The 21,732-nt window shown below is 37.9% G+C and overlaps 1 protein-coding gene across 4 annotated transcripts in view; it reads right to left on the bottom strand.

Annotated features, from left to right (window-relative positions):
• The window catches only part of LOC127623728 (glycosaminoglycan xylosylkinase-like), a 45,999-nt gene that overhangs the window by 23,902 nt on the left and 365 nt on the right, over positions 1-21,732 (bottom strand). For 2 of the 4 annotated variants that reach the window (XR_007968085.1, XM_052098208.1), the window contains exons 2-4: positions 9,397-9,948; positions 1,736-1,822; positions 63-172 (exon numbers count right to left, since the gene is read on the bottom strand). Coding sequence is in view for 1 of the 4 variants with exons in the window: in XM_052098208.1 (XP_051954168.1) it covers positions 63-172; positions 1,736-1,822; positions 9,397-9,773 (574 nt within the window). In the remaining 3 variants the exon portion in view is untranslated. Of the gene's footprint in view, positions 1-62; positions 173-1,735; positions 1,823-9,396; positions 9,949-12,642; positions 12,847-21,732 lie in introns of those variants that run through there. The other 2 variants (XR_007968087.1, XR_007968086.1) reach the window with 2 other exon arrangements.

Genomic DNA, 21,732 nt, shown 5'->3' with positions numbered 1-21,732 from the left:
AAAGGACTGAGTAATGTCATTGGAAAGAAAACATAAAAGCAGAATAAAAGGGTGAAACTGACCGTGCATCAGAAAAGTGCTTAGCAGTTGGTCTGTGGCTGCTGGCTTTATCTCTGTAATTAGATTCATAAACCTCCCCACCACCAGAGGCGCTCTCCTAAAACCCAGGATCCTGCAGGAGGAGAAGCTCATGACTTACACAGAAATGATACATAAGTACAGGTTTTTAATATAGGGATTAATGACAATTTATGCCTACAAGTTTCTTTTATGTGCACTACAGGTGTTAGTGTTGGCTGCACAATTAATCATACATTATTTAAGATAAGTGCCGATGAAAGCATTCATTTGAGTCTACTCTCTTTATACCAAAGCCAAAGATTTCTATTTATACAGTTTTCCTGGAAAAATCTAACAAGCAAGCACATACTGTGCTGATGAATGCAAGGGCAAATCAGAGGAATAAAAGGTACAGTTCACTCAAAAATTAAAATGCTATGATTTTTATTATTTATTTCACTCTTCTGTCATCCAAACAAGTAATGCCATTATTTTTCTGTGGCACATCAAAGGAAGCTATTGTATAGCTTTATAAAAATAAAATCTTATACTTTGCATGGAGCTTGGCAGCAGTGGTCAATATGAACAATATGAAGTTTCCCTTTGGTGTTCCACTGAAAGAACTAACACTATGGGATAGGAATGACATGAGAGGGAGTAGGGTGGAGTTTTCTGGGTGAATTAATCTATAACATTTAGATCTATCACTAATAACAATCAGATCTGAGGAGTATGTATTAAGCCGACTGATCCATTGATTTACATGTATGTGTTAAATTTAAATCCAGCTCATGGTAGCCCATGATAATGAGTGCTGAGGAAACATCACCTGGCAAAGCCAAAGAAGATTTAGTATTAAAGCAAAAGCATTGCCAATAATTTTTAAAACTAATTTTTAATAGGGAAGATTTTGAGAAAGACAAAATTGACAGCCAGGAAGACTATTGCCGTGTCTAACACAATGTCTACACTGCGACCGAACAATGCGATGGAACGTGACAAAACTACATTGCTCCCTTAATAATAAACGAAGCCATTTGCACACGGCACTGCAAGTAGTGTGACGTCACAATTTTAATTCTGCAGTGAATACAGATTCCTGAAATATTATAGGACCAATTTCGTTTTGCCATGTCACATTGCTCACTTGCAGTTTACATTGATTTAAAATAACCAAAAAATATATATATATTAAATTGCTACTAGGAGGACCAGTGTCAAGTTGACTGTTTAGGACCTGTACTGATGTACAACACCCTGTCTACACCATGCGCTTCCATTGACACAATGGCTTGAGGCCGTCTACACTGGACACGTCGACATGAATGTTCTAAATTTGTGTAGTAGTGCAGAACATCCAGCGCAAAATGGAACCTGACACCCGTTTATTGTGAGCACGTGCGCAACAGACGCATCCAGTATAGAGAGCATCATTGATTATAATAGGGTTCTAATACTTTTGATGTGACGCGCCACTCACGTCCAGTGTAGACAGGGTGTTATAGCAATAAAGTAATATAGGGGCATAATTCTCAGCTTTATAGTTGTGGATATATAGTATACATTCAAATGACTGTAAGTTGCCCCACATAGAGTACATATTTTGTTTTTAAATTACATAAATCGAAATTAATAATAAAAATGTAAATTTTGTGTGTGTGTGTGGGCATGTTACCTGTCCAAGTGAAAAGCAGCAATTTCTGCATTATGTCGATCGTAGCCTGCATATGGCTCTCCCTCGACCACATCATCTCTGTTGTACCTAATAATGAAAGAATAATTTATGTATACACACACACACACAAACATACAAGAGAGACTGCCAGAGGACAAAAGAAAAGCAAAGAATGACAAAGGCATAAACCTCACCTAATGTAAACACCTTGTTCCTTGAACAGAAGGATGTAGTGAAAAGCAAATATTTACATTGTTTGCATCTACTGGTATTTTCCAATGCAAACCACAGTTACTACCAACTATGAAACATACTCAGCCAAAGCCAGCTCCTTAATATCATGTAAAATACAGAGGTTAGCTCAGCCATAAAAAAAAAAACCCCACAGTTTTGTTGTAAATGAGTCCCTTTTGACATGGGCAATTCTAGTGTTTTGGACTGACATTTACAGTGAAAATGTGAAATTTAACTTTAAACCTACAGTACATATTGCAAGTATTATCAAACCATTTGTATGTATGATCACAAACCCTTGCAGACGGAGTCAAGACATCAGAAAATGTTCAGTCAAGATACGTTTTTTTCAAAGTTTAACTGGGAAAATGAACTTGCGTTATGGACATGACAAAAATGGGTTTTTAAGAGACCACACAATTTACAAGAATTTAAAAGGACAATCTAGAAACAATAACAGCCACAGAATGTAGAAAGGGTGACCATCCCAAGTAATATTTCATTTTTTTTTTTTACGTTGATATAGACATGACATCTCTTCATTACGGATGTGACGGTTGTGAAAGGGGAACTTACATGATGAGGAACATCACGAACATCCAAAACGCTTTAAAACCTGCTGCCTCTGTCCTCTGAGACATGAATATGACATCCAACAAGGCTGCATTATGGATTAAAAATAAGACTGAAATTGCAATATGGCCGGTGACTGTGATTACTAAAACGCATTCGGCTGCGTTTTAAAATATAGTCTGCATTGACCAATTCAGTCAGCGCTGCGTTAGCAAGTGGCATTCTTTAGCGGGCAACGTAGCAATATTAGATGATCCAATGTTTTTTTCTGGTTAAAATACTAAAGTTTGTCAAAACAATCCCTTCCCAGACGTTAGCAATAAGCGTATTGAGCTTAAAACATGTCAAAGATTAAAAGAAAAAGTCTATTTTAAATCTAAAGGTCTAAAACTCAAATCTGAATCATCGTGGTAAAAGAACAATTTGATACGAAGCATCAGTGACAGTTACGTCTTTAACTCATTGATATCGGTATTTACCGGTAAAGTAAAAGGAGACCATTTGCTCATCATACTTAACATTGACATAGCTCTGTACAGAAAATATCAACTTATTTGAATGAATGTAGTTTAAGTGATATAAATGTAACCTTTAAAACATTACAGACATGACACATCACAGAAATGCAGCAATGTCCTAAATGTGGCTCTTATTATTAAAAGAGAAGAGCTGTTATGACGAAGTGTATACAGCCTATTTAATTGTAAGTGTATAGGCCAAACGGACCGTTTCAGTCAGTAGTCCATAAAAGACAATATGTATATAGATTATCTTGTCTTTCTGAAAAATATAATGTGAAAACAAGTCCCTAAACCCCTCTTTTACAACCACGAAATGGTACACACATCATGGGAGGTGAAAAAACAATGCGATTTCTTGAAAAATAAAAAAATCATTATACTACTATAATACAGTACAACATAGACTTAAATGAACAATTTAGCAAGGGTTTGTATATTTGCTTAAAATTTGACATTTTCATGGAATTACCCACCTATAACATTTCAAAATATGTGGAGTTTAAATTTTACCCAAAAATGTTATGCAGAATGCTAGCCTCAGTCACCATTCACCATCCCTGTATTGAAAAAACATGCTGTTAAGTGAATGGTGACTAATACAGAGCCTAACATCTTTTAAGTTCCATGGAAGAAAGTTATATGGGTTTGGAACAACATCAGGGTAGAGTTGGGCAATGTATCAAATATTCACGATATAATAATGATGATTTTGATCACAGTATAAAATTAAGCAATATCGTGAGGATTTTAACGTGCATTTTATTTGGCCATTAAGTGTCAAATAGCTCATAGATAGCCTAAGTTCACGATCCTTCAGGTCTGCACAAGTGATCAAAATAACATTAAAATGGCGATATGGTCATATGTGATTATTAAACTGCTAAAGGCTGCAATTAAAGACAGAAAAACATGGTCTGTCTGCTCTTCAGAATAATCGGGTAAGACTCTGATATGTGCATGCACGGGCAGGGCTTATGGGCTTGTGTTTTTAGCGCTTTTAGCATTTCAGTTCACATGCATTGTAAAAGTACTGCAGGTTACAGCATTTGCACAAATCCAAACATTATCAAATCTTAGCTTTATATTATACAAATCTACAAATGTGACACAGTATAATGAGAAAGAGATGACAGCATTTCACCATATGCGGAACATCGTAAACTACACACTTCAATTTCAGTGTCAAAATAAAAGCTCCAGGTGAAGGGAAAGTAATTAGGACAAAAATATTAATGACTTTTATTTATAACAAATCTATTCTTCAAAATAATTATGATAATTCAGTGTTATATTATAATAATAAACTTGACTGGGTTGCACAGTCAAAGTTTAGTATTATTCAATATTAAACTGAATTCCAAAAAGTAAGTGAAGCATTAAAAAAATTATTTAGTAAAAATATATGAAGTAATCCTTTTTTATTAAGCTATGTAACATTTTATGTAAATATGTTACTATGTATAATTTCTGTAAAAAATAAAAGAGCATATCAATGATTCATTAAATCTCATCTCGTGTTTATTTATTGAAAAACTGTGGGGAAACACGGCCTTATTATTTTTTTTTTAACAGTTTTTTTTATTCGATACCTTTAAAATATTAAAGGGAGAGTTCACCCTAAAATAAAAATGATGTCCTTGTTTACTCTTCCCTGTGTTGTTAAAACCCCATCTGGCTTTCTTTCTTTTTCCTAACACAGGAAGATATTATGAAAAGAAATTGTACTGTCACACAATGGCAGTTTATGATTACCACCTCTTCAAGCTTCAAAAGGATGCAAAAGTACAATTCAGAAGTCTAATAAATTATTCCATGCGATTCATGATTGTAATGAAAGCATGCGATGAGCTTTGGTGGGAAACAAACTGAAATCTATTGTATTATTTAATGAAAATGTTGACGTTCAAGCTAAAACTAATTTTGTTTATCTAAAAACAGGTCTAACACAGTGATATTAACAACAGAACACAATACAGCTGCACACAAACCAGAGAACAGAACTTACTAAATATGTCTGATGAGTTTGTAGTCAGAGAATAGATGCATTTCTATGCCCAGCCTTATTAATTTGATGTTTTCAATTAAACTGAGATAAAGTGGCTTTCGACTGAACGCCCTATTTCGTGAGCGGGAGCTGCTTGAACTTGCTCTTGTGCAGTCTCATAAATGTGCAGAGGGGTGCATCGGTCATTCAACAGTTTCACTAAATAATACATTCGATTTCAGTTGGTTTCTCAACAAACCTCATGGTATGCTTTCATAATCATGAATCTCATGGATTAATTTATTAGACTTCTGTATTATACTTTTGCATCGTTTTGAAGCTTGAAGAGGTGGTCACCATAAACTGGCATTGTATGACATCACTGAGCACGACATTTTGAGTAAACATTTACTGAATTTTCATTTTTGGGTGAACTATCCCTTTAAATCGACTTGGATGAAATGATGGTTCCTCTGATTTAAAAAAAAAAAGTCACCTTTGAGCAATTTCAGAGCAAATACATGAGATATACTCTCTCTCCCTCCCTCCCTCTCTCTCTCTCACTCATATCATCAATAGGCTGCAAAATATATAGATATAATTTTTAGCCATATTGTTAAAAAAAAGCCAAGTTAAAAAGCTGTTACTTTTGCTGTTATTTTTGGATAAACAATCTATTTAACTCAAGGGCTGAAACAGAAAATCCTCAATTGTGTGGAGATTTGCCCACACAAAGTGTTATTTTAAATATCTCAGAGCAAAACTGAGTCCTGACACAGCAGGAATATTTAGGACAAAACATTTATTTTGGCTGAAAATATACACGTTTTCCCTTTTTCCAATGGGAAAATCCTCCTAAAATCTGCCTGTTTTCAGTTGCATCTTGGAAGTTCTGCTCCAGGAAGCCATTAGAGTTAAGCCTGTATGATCAATGACCTTACAGATAATGGACACCAGGAGAGTTTCATCACTTATCTAAAGCCATCTAGATCCATGATAACTCTAATAAACTCTAACAGCTGAACTCCCAGATCAGCTCTGTGTCCGAAGCGCCCTCACTGTCCAAAACTAGATGAATCGCCACCATTCACACAGAAGCAACAGCATCCTATCAAGAGAGCTGACAACTCTTAGGCCTCTTTCACACATTTTGCATCAAATACGCAGTGCTGTAGGCCAATTGCAACAGCAGGCGTGTGCTGGTCTCACAGAGTTACAGCTTTTTACAGAAAATAAAATTATTCCTGGGTAACTAAACAGAAGATTACCTTAAAAGGAATATTCCAGGTTCAACACAAGTTAAAGGTGTGGTGAGCAATATAATATAATAAATAAATATATATATATATATATTTATCAGCCAATCAGAAGATTTTCATGTGCTTTCTCACTTTTAAATAATTTTGCACGATCTCATTGTGTAGTAGTCGAGGAAAATCATTCAGGTTTCATGCCATATTCACATTCATAATATCTGTCAGTTGAGGACACTATATTGCTAATGTTGTCTGACACCCACACACTGCTTCTTTTCTCTGCTCGGTGACGGTCTCAATGGTATTTTTGGAAGGTGTGTTTTAGAAAGAGGGGGCATGTCTTATTCAATGGCTTAGTCTCTTGGGAGTCCCAGAACTGCTAAAATCTCTAACAGCAATTTTAAGCTCAATTGACAACATTTACAGAATAATGTTGATTAGCACAAAAACAATTTCGACTTTTACTTTTCCATTAAAACAAAAACAAAAATCGAGGTTACAATGGAATGAATGGGGCCAAATCTTGGAGGATTTAAAGGTGAAGCTTACAATTTAATAAAAGCATTTACATTAGTTCTTCTGTTAAAAAAAACTGTATGATGGGGTGTATAAATTATGGTTTTAGGGTTTAACGCATTATGTCATCATTGCATCAAAGTAGTAAAATTGGATATAACTGTACACAGAAAAGATTTGAAAACAATTATATAAATCTATCATGTTAATATGATTTTACAATCAATCATGTTAGTATTCATATTGTTCAAGTTTTGTGGCTATACTTTTGAAACAGTGAGTATTTTAACATTTACGGATTGCCCCATTCACTTTCATTGCATGTCACTGTAGCCCAGAATTTAGCTTTTTTTTTTTTTTTTAAGAAAAATAAATGTATTTTTGTGGTAATCAAATGCTGTTTACTGAATTTAACTTGACAGTGACAAATCAATATCTCCAGTGCCGCTGTTTAGCAGGAGCATTCCTCCACTGCCAAATCTACCACGTTGCTCCATACTGTACATTTCAGAACTCAAATTTCCTCACCAAAAATGCATTTGAAACCAAGCATCAAAAAAAGCTTCTCTTTTTCCATGGTTTTGTGACATCACATGGGGTCATCATTAATGCATGACCACCTCCACAGCAAGACTTCAACACCTTATAAATTGTCGCAACCTTGGCCCCACCCACTGACACTCAATCGGCTGAAGAGAATAGAGCAGGACAGATAAGCCAAAGGGGAACTTCACAGGACACCTCCTTGTGCCCATTTGGATTACATTTTAAAGTCTTTCTATACAAGCATACACAAGATGGATGACTTTGACAGTTGTCATGCATTGCGCAATGAGTGCTGCTTTTAAAAGATGCTTTGTCAAGTTATAACTTTTAAAAGAAGACATCTATTCTCTTTCAGCCTGCTGCGCTGCATCTTGCTGTTTTGTGTATGAATGCATCCAGAGACTATTTATCAGAGACGTGTAACCTCTATTAAAATGAATGGGAGAAATTGGAAAACCAACTATCAAAGGATGTATGTAGAAAGTCACACATTACATGTAAAAGAGCCAATCATCTTTAAGATACAGATATCGCCTGTCAGTCAACTTGATAATGTGCATACACATAAATTATACAACTTTGGAAAATGTAGTCTTTTAGCGTAATCTGAGGTAAAGAAGCACCATTTATGATACCAGTGTTGTCAAGATTTTACTGCTGATTTGAAATATGTTCTTTGATTGTAATATTTACCAATGGTTTTGTAGATTTTGGTCTTTTCCCATTCAAGCAGGAGCTGTACTGCATTGCCGCTTGCTTACCAAGAAAAATAGCTCCCAATGAGCATTCCAAAGATGGCCACAGAGTAAACTGACTTGCAAAAAGACTTTGACGACGCATTCCTTTGCCCATCTGCACTATTCTTAATTGCTGGTCTATGTAAACCGTTTTCAAGTTTCTGGTGATGCGCGCTTCTTTTTAAGCATCTCTGCTTTGCCTTCTGTCAAAGCATCGCAACATCGGGAAAGAGTGTACGAAGTTTAACAAATTTCCCGATCGTATCAGTGCAGGCTTATATGCGCGTTTGGCTCATTACAGCATGGATTGTAAATCAGTCAAAAGCTTTGCAAAGGAACAATTATTTAAAGATTAAGGGCAGTTAAAACACTTTTGAATGTGACCGTAAAACCGTAAGTAAGAAGTCTCATTTGTCTGTTGACTGTTAGATATTTATGGTGCAGCTGGGCTTGCGTAAACAGTTTGATACAGATGGATGCATTGTATGTCGCTGACTTTGTTGCTATTGTTATTTCGTGTTGGATGAGCATTGTGTGTAAACTCTTTTTTTATGGAGCTGCTTCATTCTCTCTTACGATTGAGTTTCAAACAAGCGAAAACACACGCACGCACACGCCCGCACGCGCACGCACGCACGCACGCGCACACACACGCACGCACGCGCACACACACGCACGCACGCACGTGCACACACACGCACCTGTATTCAAAGGGCTGAATGATATTAGCAAATCAAAACAGTGGGCGTTTACACTGAAGTTTAAAGGAAAAGCTGAGGCCAAACGGACCGTTTCAGTCAGTAGTCCATAAAAGACAATATGTATTATCAGAAAATGATAATACATTACAACATTATTACTTTTTCCAGGTAAAAAAAAAATAACACTACTTGTATTATAAGTGGGCTTCAGGGAAAATAATGAGAAAAAAGTATGTCATGACCCCTTTAAAGGTTTACATTTTCAACCAGTTTTCTGCTGATTTCCGCATGAGATGGGTGGCAAAAATAAGCTCAGCACTGACACTACTTTCAGTGTCTCTTCTGGGATGCAGCACAACGCTCCTTGTGTGTGCGGTGAAAATGCTCTTAATATAGGTGCTGAAATGAACATGTGCTGCTCAACTGTCGCATATGCATGTTGTGTGAAACGGGTCTTACTCATACACTCTATTTTCTGTTTCACTCACTTGCTTGCTTTTTCAATCTCTAATTCACTCACTCTCACTCTTTATGAATTCACAATACATTTACTTTCTCTTTCGTTCCCCATCTCAATCAAGTCATCTCCTCACCTCTTGGGTTTGAACACCACTTTCTGTCCTCCGTCGAGCACCAGCAGGGCTTTCAGCTGGGTGCCTTTATATCCCACATCTGCTCTTTCCACATGAGCAGTGGCAAGGGCGTTCAGCACGGCGGCTAGCTCGGGTGTTTCGTCTGGGTACACCTCCCGTGGCCCGACCCACTGGGCGGCCACTTCCCAGGGCGACTGCAGGGTGTTTGTGAGGCGATCTCCTTTGGCAAGAGACAGGCTGGCCTCCATATTGCGGAAGGCACGGAGGTCGCGACGGCTAGTGGCCGAGCCCTCCCCTCCATCCAGCATGAAGACTTTGGCCAGGCCGAGGAGAAAAAGCACAGCACACAGAACCACCACACGCTGCTTTAGCTTCATAACCTCCTGCAGCCAGACACCCACTGGGACCACCTCGCCTGAGTCTGCCGGGGGACAAGCTCTCACGCCTGTAGCATGGCACGGCCCGCTGTCTGGCCAACACCACCACCGGATAGGCTGGACAGAAGCAGTTTAAACCACTAGACTGTGAATGAAGAAGGACAGAGGACAATTCCTGTAAGAAGTGAAAGAAATAAGAATGAAAAAGACAAAGGATAGGGATGGACATTGTAAGGAATTTAACGATTCCCATTTCTTAAAGGAAAAAAACATTTGGAAATAAAAAGATGATGTGATTTTATATTTTAACAGAACAGATTCTAGTAAAAGGTGTGCTTACACAGAATTAATGTATTAATAATTTAGTCATTATATTAATTCATTAGAGCAGTGGCTTCCAAACTTTTTACAGTGGCGTACCCCTTCAAACATGCAACATCCTTTCGCATACCCCCTCTCTAACGCATAGATAAAATTCACAGAAGCTAATTTGAATATATGTCTGTTTAACACAATTATATTTGTAAAACAACTCCCTTTATAGGTTATAATTTTTACATGTTTTATACATGTATTATTAATCATACACATACTGAATGTGTATGATTAATATGCCTATCGATTGAGATGGGAACGCTAGATATGATATAACTGCATAACTTGTAAACTCCCCCTTCATCGCGTCGTGGTATTTAATAATAGCGTTCGGTTCTGTGCCTGGAATTGCCCATCATTGCAGATACGGCATTGCCCGGCCAGCTTTGAGCATTGTGGGTAAGTATCTGTGCAATCACGTGGTCAGCCCAAGGTGCTTTTTATGTCACATTTGGCACTGTTAGAAAGGTTGAGCTCATTTGCTGTTGAAAACATCATGCAACAATGTAAAAACAGGTCTCTACCATGTGATCAAATGTGATTGAAAATTACTGTGTGTGAATATGGAAAATTATTTGGTGCTGATGAATGTCTGACACCTGTCAAAGCTTTTGAACTTATACAATCACTATCTAAACTCCCTATTCATCTAATCTTAAATACAAGATACGTTTCAAACTGCGAAAAAAATTAATAAACTAAAATTGTGGTTGACTGACATGTGTGAGTCTGGTAAAACAGTGAAGTATTTTACATGCTATAACTCAGCTACGTCACCTAGCACAATGTTATTTCATAGCATATTTTTCTGACCTTTATGACAACCATTTTGGTGTTTCTATACTAGAGGGCACACAAAATCATTTTTGCCAGTGAGAAATACATGAACTGGGTTTGAAAGTTATTTTAGACTGTGATGAAATTGAAAATTATGTAAATCTCAGAATGTTATTCGCATACCCCCATTGTCACCTCACGTACCCCCAGGGGTACGCGTACCTCAGTTTGGGAAACACTGCATTAGAAGAATATTCCAGGTTCAATATTAGTTAAGCTCAATCGGCTGCATTTGTGGCAAAATGTTGATTACAACATTACATTATTATGTCTTGTGAAAAAAACAACAACAACAAAAAACCACTTGGGTTACATTGAGGCAATCTGTAAATGTTAAAATACTTAACTACGCAATATGTAAATGTACATGTTTCAAAAGTGCAGCCACATGACATAAACAATATCTGTAATGTCTTACAAACCTTTTCTATGTAAAGTTATATACAATGTTACAACTTTGTTGCCATGATGACGTAACGCCCGTAAACCCTAAAACAACTGTAAAAATAATAATTTAAACAACTTAAATAATACACAAGTTTTAACAGAAGAATTAATGTAAGTGGTTAAATAAATGTATATTTCTGCCTTTAAACTGTCGCCTTTAAACCACGGGAACCTCGAATTTTGAGAGAAAAGAAAAAGAGGGATGAGTTTTATAATATATATATTGTGGTGTGTGTTCGGAAAGATATTGTTGGGATCACTTTCAGAGGTTTTTTTCCAGCTGATGAACAATAAAAACATTGACAGCCAATCAAAATCATCCAGCTTTAAAGGGCTCAAGCCGCAACATGCACTCATCTTCAAAATAACACATTCCAGCACCGGACTGCCACACGCAAACTAAATTGAATCTCCTGCTCAAGATCCGGCAATGTTTTTCAAAATATTTCTTCAGTATTAACAGAGATAAATAAAAAGCATTGAGGATAAATTACCTTATGGATCCAGCACTTATGTCGACAACATTGTCTTGTCTCTTTTGAAGTTGTTTGCGTCTGTTTTTCTTTTGGTTTCTTTGCAAAACATAGAGCAGTAGCAGGTAATCTACATCTATTTTCTTGACTGTGAACATAACTGCAGCGCGCACTTAGAATAAGCAGAAAGTTATCGTCCGTTGGTATGGATGCTTACGTAATGTCCATAATCATTACAGTTATTGTTATAGGCCCCTAGTTATCTTGCTTGGTTTGAATGGGCCTTAATTCATTCAGGAGGAAGTGCTGGCATTTGTTTCGGTAATAATGTGAGATGTGCTTCGGCTCTGCACTTCCGCAAGGATGAATCTGATGGTTTTAGGAGTACCGGTGTAACCATGGTTCGAGGTGATCATCTTATCAGTTCAATTGTCACTAATGACATCAAAACTTGTCCCCTTCCCTCATAAAATAAATAACGAAATGATGAAAAACATGGATATTCGAAAAAAATGCAGGCAAATAGACCAAGGTAGTAAGTGGTTTACAGATTGGCATTGTTACCAGCATAAAATAAATATGTTTCCACTGTCCGTCCTTCCTCGAAATGGAATTGAAAGCACTGAAGTACCACAATCTACAATAAAATGCTCCATTAAAGTGGCTAATGCAATCTAACAAACTACCACTCTAAAAAAAGCTACCTGGCTAACTATCGGTCCAACAACGTATCTTACCTGTCAAGTAAGGAAAAACTCCATCTCTTGGTCTGTTTTAAATCCTCGAAATCTCAAAGTTGTCGCCACCTTTGAAAAGCCAATCCGATGTAGTTACGTGTTGTACTGTATAACAGGCTCTGTCACGTTACCTTTTTGCTTGCTGACTCTTCTCGGTTAAGAGGCTTCTTTATTTTTTTATTCAAAAGGCACATATACACATGCTGCAAAGCTGTAACTTTTCTTTATTTACGGACATGACGAAACACGTATGGATGACTGACAGAAGTATGCAATTTCCTGCCAAATACGTCCCAACAGCTCTAAAATATAAATCATTATTGTAGGCTTACTGTAGTGAATCGGGGTAAGGCAAAAACATGGTTTGGAAGACGGAGTGTTAGGGTGAGAGTATATATATATATATATATATATATATATATATATATATATATATATATATATATATACATTTTTTTTACATTAAAATTATTTTCATTTTTCTTTACATACAGATAGCCAAGTACGGGGGCATAGAAGCCCTTGTGACTGAGGAATGTTACTGTATGGGGGTTCAGGTGTATCTACAGAGAGAACATTTTGAAAATGCATGGTCTGCATGGACCATTTTTTTATTTTCATTAGTGTGAAAAAGTGAGAAAGTGACAGCGAATTAGTTTTCTTGCCGCTAAAAACAAACATTTTGGAGGGAAAAGACTAAATATAAATGAAATCAGTACATAAAATGCTTTATATCAAAGATGAATGAGAAACAAGGTGTGCACTTTGCCAGAGAGGCGAAAACGCAAATGTCGGTCTGTCTGGGTCCACAAAATCATTCAATCTCTGAGTCAGCATGGTGAGTACCACCGTCTGGTGCAAGAGCTGCGGCTGGATGAAGTCCGTTTCCAGCAGTTTGATGAGCTGCTGCAAAGGGTGGGTCCCCTGATCTTTCCATTACTGTAGGAGCTGAGAGAGAGAGAGATCACACGAGCTCTACCGTCTTCTCTCGTATTGGCTGTCACTCCTGTAAGTCGCTCTTCATTTGAATAAAGTTAAACTTGTCTCAACTTTGTCGCATCACTGGACACGTCCACATCTGGTCGCCAACGGTCACGACAGCTCATGCCGCTGGAAGTCGCCAGCTCTCATTGAAAATGAATGGGATAGTGTCACTGGCAGTGTGTATGAAAAACAGCTTAACTAAACCACTATTGCACCGACTCTTGCACCCTGCGGAGGATAGTGAGGACAGCTGAGAAGAACATCGGGGTCTCTCTTCCCTCCATCAAAGACATTTACAAAAAACACTGCATCCGCAAAGCAACCAGCAATGTGGACGACCCCACACACAAACTCTTCACCCTCTTGCGTCTGGCAAGAGGTACCGAAGCATTCGGGCCCTCATGGCCAGACTGTGTAACAGCTTCTTCCCCCAAGCCATCAGACTCCTCAATACTCAAGAGACGGGTTGACACACACACACACACACACACACGTCCTGAGTTGCACTTTAATTTTGTCACTTTATAACTGGCTGCTACCTCAATAACTGCTATGTGCATAGAACACGATCTCATAGTATGTCATGTTTACATTTGGCATTTTTAGAAACTGTCATCTTTTGCTCTACTGTGTACTGGTCGGCGCTGCACTGTCTCTTAGTGTGTCTATTGTCCTGTTCATTGTTAGTAATTTATTGTACGGTCCCGTACTTTTTGCACACGTTTGCACGTGCACTTTATATAGGTATGTTATTTAGTCTGTGTAGTCTCATGTGATTCTGGGTTTGTCCTATGTTGTTTTATGTAGCACCATGGTCCTGGAGGAACGTTGTCTCGTTTCGCTGTGTACTGTACTAACTGTATATGGTTGAAACCACAATAAAAACCACTTGACTTGACTTTTCCCCAGACTCTCTCTTCCCGCTGCTGCTGGTCATGCTGACCACGAGGTGGCAGACCACAACACCTCAAGCCATGTGCAACTACCTTGACCATGGAGTCAATGAACACCACAGTTCATCATAATTTCCTTATTCAATGCAGAAGAAATTGGTTGCAACCTCCAAACTATCGACCCAAGGATCCATCAAGCCTTTCTCCCGTGACTGCATCCGGGCATTCTCTCAACAGCCAAGGCAATTGCAAGTATCGTACCAGTAACAAACTGAATGTAGTTTTAGTGTAAGCTGACAACCCCTTTGCAACAAAGGTGGTCTTAAGAAACTAATGGTTCTCTCAGATGGTCAAATTATTCTTTTCATAACTGCATTTCCCCTATTCTGTTCCGGTTTCATTTTATTTTCCCTTTCCCATGTATGAGTTTCGTGTGTATGATATTGTTTAGATTAGTTATGTGTTCGTATTTTAGTTAAACAAACCTTTGTGTACATTCTTGCGAGTTGATTCTGGTCTGCTTGTATATCAATGTAAATTTAACGATTCGATCTCAGCTCCATGCTAAGACAGAGATATTTTTGTGTGGCCATGAAAAATATCCTTTCTGAGAACTGATGGACGATCAAGACAGTGTTCGCTGGACAAAAAGATAAACTGATTGTAATATTCATTCAGCTACCTCAAGTTAAATCTATTAACTGATCCAAATGTTCATAATTAATTATAACGAGTTATAATTAATTACTGATGTTTCCATTTTAAAGATATTTTGATTGAGGTATATTTTGATAAATAATCACTTACCTGTTTCTAAAAGATTTGGCTTCAAAGCTCTACCTATATGTGTAATATTATTGTCAATAAGCCATGAGAATAATATTACTCCAATAAGAGAATTAATCATAATTCTCTTATTAAAGCTGATTCCCTAGAGTAGAAATTGTGAGGGGATACAACAAGATGTTGTATTACGATTTTAATTCAGAAAAATAATCTAGTTATTTGTCACGGATCTAAATTATAACGGTTGTCAAACGCGACTGATTCAATTATAAATTTCCTTATAAAATAGGACCGTTTAATTTAATTCCTAGCTCACACATACGGTTTCCCTTACAAATAATGGTAATGTACACAAAACTTTAACCCGTGCAGTGAACATTTATCACACAAAATTCGCTATATATATACACACTCACCTAAAGGATTATTAGGAACACCTGTTCAATTTCTCATTAATGCAATTATCTAATCAACCAATCACATGGCAGTTGCTTCAATGCATTTAGGGGTGTGGTCCTGGTCAAGACAATCTCCTGAACTCCAAACTGAATGTCAGAATGGGAAAGAAAGGTGATTTAAGCAATTTTGAGCGTGGCATGGTTATTGGTGCCAGACGGGCCGGTCTGAGTATTTCACAATCTGCTCAGTTACTGGGATTTTCATGCACAACCATTTCTAGGGTCATTACAAAGAATGGTGTGAAAAGGGTAAACATCTAGTATGCAGCAGTCCTGTGGGCGAAAATGCCTTGTTGATGCTAGAGGTCAGAGGAGAATGGGCCGACTGATTCAAGCTGATAGAAGAGCAACTTTGCCTGAAATAACCACTCGTTACAACCGAGGTATGCAGCAAAGCATTTGTGAAGCCACAACACGCACAACCTTGAGGCGGATGGGCTACAACAGCAGAAGACCCCACCGGGTACCACGCTACAATTTGCAAGAGCTCACCAAAATTGGACAGTTGAAGACTGGAAAAATGTTGCCTGGTCTGATGAATCTCGATTTCTGTTGAGACATTCAGATGGTAGAGTCAGAATTTGGCGTAAACAGAATGAGAACATGGATCCATCATGCCTTGTTACCACTGTGCAGGATGGTGGTGGTGGTGTAATGGTGTGGGGGATGTTTTCTTGGCACACTTTAGGCCCCCTCCATCCCTTTATGGCCACCATGTACCCATCCTCTGATGGCTACTTCCAGCAGGATAATGCACCATGTCACAAAGCTCGAATCATTTCAAATTGGTTTCTTGAACATGACAATGAGTTCACTGTACTAAAATGGCCCCCACAGTCACCAGATCTCAACCCAATAGAGCATCTTTGGGATGTGGTGGAACGGGAGCTTCGTGCCCTGGATGTGCATCCCACAAATCTCCATCAACTGCAAGATGCTATCCTATCAATATGGGCCAACATTCCTAAAGAATGCTTTCAGCACCTTGTTGAATCAATGCCACTTAGAATTAAGGCAGTTCTGAAGGCGAAAGGGGGTCAAACACAGTATTAGTATGGTGTTCCTAATAATCCTTTAGGTGAGTGTATATTGGTGTGAGAATCTGGGCACTTTAACCTATTACTGTTTATTTGTTCATTATGGAACATGCTGACGTTCATATCGGTGAAACAATTTTTCATTAGTGTTGACCCAGATCACCAATCACTGGTGTTGGTTGCTATGGCGACGATATTTCATGGGAAGTCCAAAAGAGAAACTAAACTAACCAGTTAGCGAACTTTCATTTAATTGGGTTATATGTTAGTGCTGCATAAAAAAACAAAACAAAAAACACACTGAAACCTTTTTCCTAGTATTGTGTATTTATTTTTAATTTAAAACATCTTTGTGCATAGAAATTATATGATTTATGTTTTGTGGGCTAATTCCATGACTGCTGTCTATTATTTCGAAAGGTATGTAAAAGCAACTTTAATAAATAAACGGATGTCTACCGCGATTAAATTACTCACAAACAGTGGCCATTGATTTGTTCCTCGTGCACTTGTCAATGTGCATGATACGAGATATTTATGTTGGCACTCCTGGGATTAATTTGCACTTTTTGCACCAAACTGCGTTAATCTCTAGCAGACAGATTGCATCTCCTTCCAGAGCAGTATAATGGCTGCGTGGTCCAATGGTGTTTATACTTGCATACTATTGTTTGTACAGATGAACGTGGTACCTTCAGGCATTTGGAAATTGCTCCCAAGGATGAACCAGTTTTGTGGAGTTCCACAATTTTGAAAAAAACATTTTTCCACAATGAGGTCTTGGCTGATTTCTATTGATTTTCCCATGATGTCAAGCAAAGAGGCACTGAGTTTGAAAGTAGGCCTTAAAATACATCCACAGGTTCACCACCAATTCAATATTTTTTTGGAATTTTCCAGTCTGCTTGAAGACACAGTTAACTTGGTGCATGTAAACTTCTGACCCAGTGGAATTGCGATATAGTCCATTAAAAATTAAACAATCTGTCTGTAAACAATTGTTGAAAAAAATTACTCTTGTCATGCATGTAGATGTCCAAAATAACTTGCCAAAACTATGTGTGGCAGGGCGGAGGGCAGGTGGTGATTCTACACACGCGGTCCCTTATCAGGCTAATCAAGCCTCCGAGAGGGATAAAGGCCAACTGCGGAAGATGGTGCGGGAGAGAGAGATCATTTACGGGCATGTCTGTCATGTATGTGTTTTTGTCTTTTGTTTAAGTTTATCATTAAAATATTATTTATACTGCCAAGCCGGTTTTCGCCGCCTCCTTTCCATTGAACTTCATTACACTATAGTTTGCTAATATTAAATCAGTGGTTAAAAATGTGTTTTAATGACTTCAACCTAAGTGTATGTAAACTTCTGACTTCAGCTTTATATTAAACATGCTAACATTAATTTGAACATTTGAAAACACCACATAATGACATATCTATACACTCTTCCCAAGGGTCTATTCAAGCAGTAGCAGGAGTCAGACTCTCCCTTAACATACTGTTGTGCTGCACTAAGCCCTTTCAAACACAGTCTGAACACGGTGTCTCTCAGCACTTCCTGATCTCAGACTGGGGCTTATACTGTGTTTGAGAGCTCTGCCACTCCAAAGACTTCTACTAAAAACACACACACACATTTACTTGTGTACTCTGGAATCTTATATGCAGTATCGGTATGTGGGATCGGCCCACACATGACAACTGTATAAAAGGAAAATGTTTGGCAGACATCCACATAATACAGCTTTGAATATGGTACATTACATAGTAGTTGGTCTAATCCCACTACACAATTTTCGTTTTCTTCAAATTTCACCTCCAACATGGATCAGCATTGTTTTTCTCTATTTGGTGCCAGTGACATTACCAAAAATGTACTTATATTCAACAACCTAAAATCAATAGTTTTAAACATTTTCATGTATTTCCATTTAATTACATAATTTGCAATGCTTCATGGGATAGTAGTCTGTGCCCTCGTTAAAGATGCTAAGTACAAAGCCTTTTACTTTTGACTTTTTGTCCAATCTTCAAATACTTTTTTGCTTCAAATCAAAGTAATGTTGTGATACACCTCAGAGGTGGTTCCTTTGGATAACTGCTAACAACTCTATTATTGGGGATTTAATTAAACGCCTTAGCAAAATATTAATGGGAAAAATCCTTTGCACTGAATAAATACAAACAGAACTCAAACCAGAGGTAGATTTCAGCTATTCAGCCATTAATTTCTTCTCACATAATTGCATAATTAGCAGGGTGTGATGCACTGCGTGTTGTGACACATTCCTCCCATTACAATTTTCTGTGACTTGTGCCACAGTTCGGACCAGCCTTCATTGCCCTAGCGCATCTATGAGCCTTAGGCACCCAACACCGTCGCCAGTTTGTGGTTTGTCCCTCCTCGGACCACTTTCGATAGGTACTCACCACTGCTGACTGGGGCACCCCACAAGCCTTGTCATCTCAGAGATGCTCTGACCCAGTCGTTTGGCCATAACAATTTGGACCTTGTCAAAGTCACTCGGGATATAGTCCAAAGTCTTTCTAGCTAGTCAGTCCACTGGCGGCCATCTTTGGAATGCTCTCGGGAGGCTATTTGAAGTCACCACAGTGCAGCTCCTATCTACTTGAATGGGGGAACATCGAAATCTCAAAAACTGCTTGCCAAGTTCAAGTTTAAACAACATCTTTCAAATAAGCAGTAAAATTTGACAACACTCATATCACACCTGCAAGGTGAGACTACCTTTCTACATCTGTTGACCGTTGGGCGTTCCAATTTCTCCCATGCATTTTAATAGAAGTGACCCATCTCTGCATAATAGTCTCTGGATAGTCAGAAAGACATTACATAGAATTCACAAACATTACGTTGCCCTGTTTGAACATTCCATCAATGTCCATGGAATTTTTTCAATATTTAATGGTCCACTATGCTATCAGTATGATCGATAAGAAAAGACATAGCACATTTAACAGTCAGAAGGTCTGTACCATAGACTGTCTATATAGATGGATTACATGACAGCTCCCCAAAAGTTAAGCCAAACCATCTCGATTGACCCCTGGTGACTGGCTACAGTTTCGATCATAAACCCTGCTCCCTTCCATGTTAGCGGATGGGACATTAGCCACACTAAAAAAATCAAAGTACACCTCAAACACATTTTTCCCAAAGATGGTTTGTCATTTTAGGTAGTTCTTATAATGTAGATGTATGATAAAGTGTTACATTTTTTCTGATAAGTTTGGTTTTAAATAGTTATTTGATGCTATAAAAGGGGGTGTGATGTAATGATTGACAGCTTCTCTGAGTGAAGTAGTCGTGGAGGCACCTGCAAACTTTTCGAGAATGTTGAGAGGAGATGAAGTGTTTAATTTAACTTTTAACTTTCCATAACTGTAATTGTCTTTTCAAACTGACAAAATTAGTTGTTTTGGAGTAAATTAACCAACCTAATGATCTGAGGGATCACTACAGTTTTTTAGTAAGTTAAATTTGTGCTTTGTAAGCTAATCAGTAAATTAATGTTATTAGCTAGCTAGTTAAGACAGCAGTCTAATGTTAACTATTTGGAAAAAAAAGCAGGTGATCGGTAACTGGCAGTAACAAATTATTTTTTTATTTTAGAAAATAGGCCTATTATGGTAAAAATCTGAATTATACCCAGTCTAAAAAAATCATTCTGCCCTTGAACTTGAATTAAAAAGCCAGTACTGTAGTATAGCCATTAGCTTCGGGCGGGACCATGATACCGCGGCTCCATCCCACGATCACTACTGCATAGACTTTGGCTCCAAATGATGACCTCCCGAGACTGAATTGCTAGTAAGACTTTGGTTGCACTCACGTGCTCATGTGGACCCGGCGCGAGCACCAGTCTCCTGACAGTTTAAATGGCCTGCATCGCCTGCTTGGATTGTGACCACTGACTGTCATGATTTGTGAAGAGGAAGTTTTGATTCTGGCTGACAGAAGCGGCGCTTCAGAGGAAGATATTAGAGGAACGCTTGATGGGAAGAAAACTCTGGATTTTCATGAGGTTTGTGAATGACATCTGTTTAAACAAGATATCTGCATATTTGTAGACAGTATATAATAGAAGTTTTATTGATATTTGCCTTTAATCATTAGAAAAGATCTGTATGTCAAAGTTTAAATATATTAATGTGCTGCACTTATAAAAACAAGAATCTAATGCTTCTACTCTTGCTCAACATTTTTTGTGTTTTAAAACCTTTTGCGCTCTCTCTCTCTCTCTCTCTCTCTCTCTCTATATATATATACACACACATACATATTCATACACTAGCCTATGTTTTACACCATTGTAAAATGGGTCAAAAGACCACAGTTGCTGCCTTGGTAACACTCATCTCACAAACGATGGAAACCCCCCCCCCCCAAAACATGACCAAAAATTTTTTTTTTTAAAAGTAGGCAAACACAAAGGCATTCAACACTTGCAGGAATTCAGACCAGCAGATGTGCATCACCTTTGTCACGCAATCAACCAAAAGGCGCTCTCACCAAGAGCAGTTAAGTGTATAACTGTACATTAATCATGGACAGATTGAGTGGACTGTATGCAGCATATCCTGTCCACGCAGGCAGTAATGACATACAATCAGTCATTCATCTAGACATCACATCTATGGCACAGAAGTCTAAAGTGCACGAATAGAGTTATAAATAAACCAGTTAGGCAAGCTTTTAGATTTGAGATGGTCAGTAAGATGCAATATGACTTGATAGAGCTGTCAGAATACACATCCATTTAAAGACATGTAATGCTCTTTCCTTACATGTAAGCAAAATTCACTTACTGAACTAAAAGCATGTTTACAACCTTAAATGTGTAGAAACAATTGTCAAATTTAGCTCTCGCGCCAGAAATATCAATTCCATCTGTTGTTTAAAAGCAAGAG

The sequence above is a fragment of the Xyrauchen texanus genome, chromosome 30 (assembly GCF_025860055.1).
Source record: "Xyrauchen texanus isolate HMW12.3.18 chromosome 30, RBS_HiC_50CHRs, whole genome shotgun sequence".
Lineage (NCBI taxonomy): Eukaryota > Metazoa > Chordata > Actinopteri > Cypriniformes > Catostomidae > Xyrauchen > Xyrauchen texanus.
This window is presented reverse-complemented; position numbering and strand designations above follow the sequence as displayed.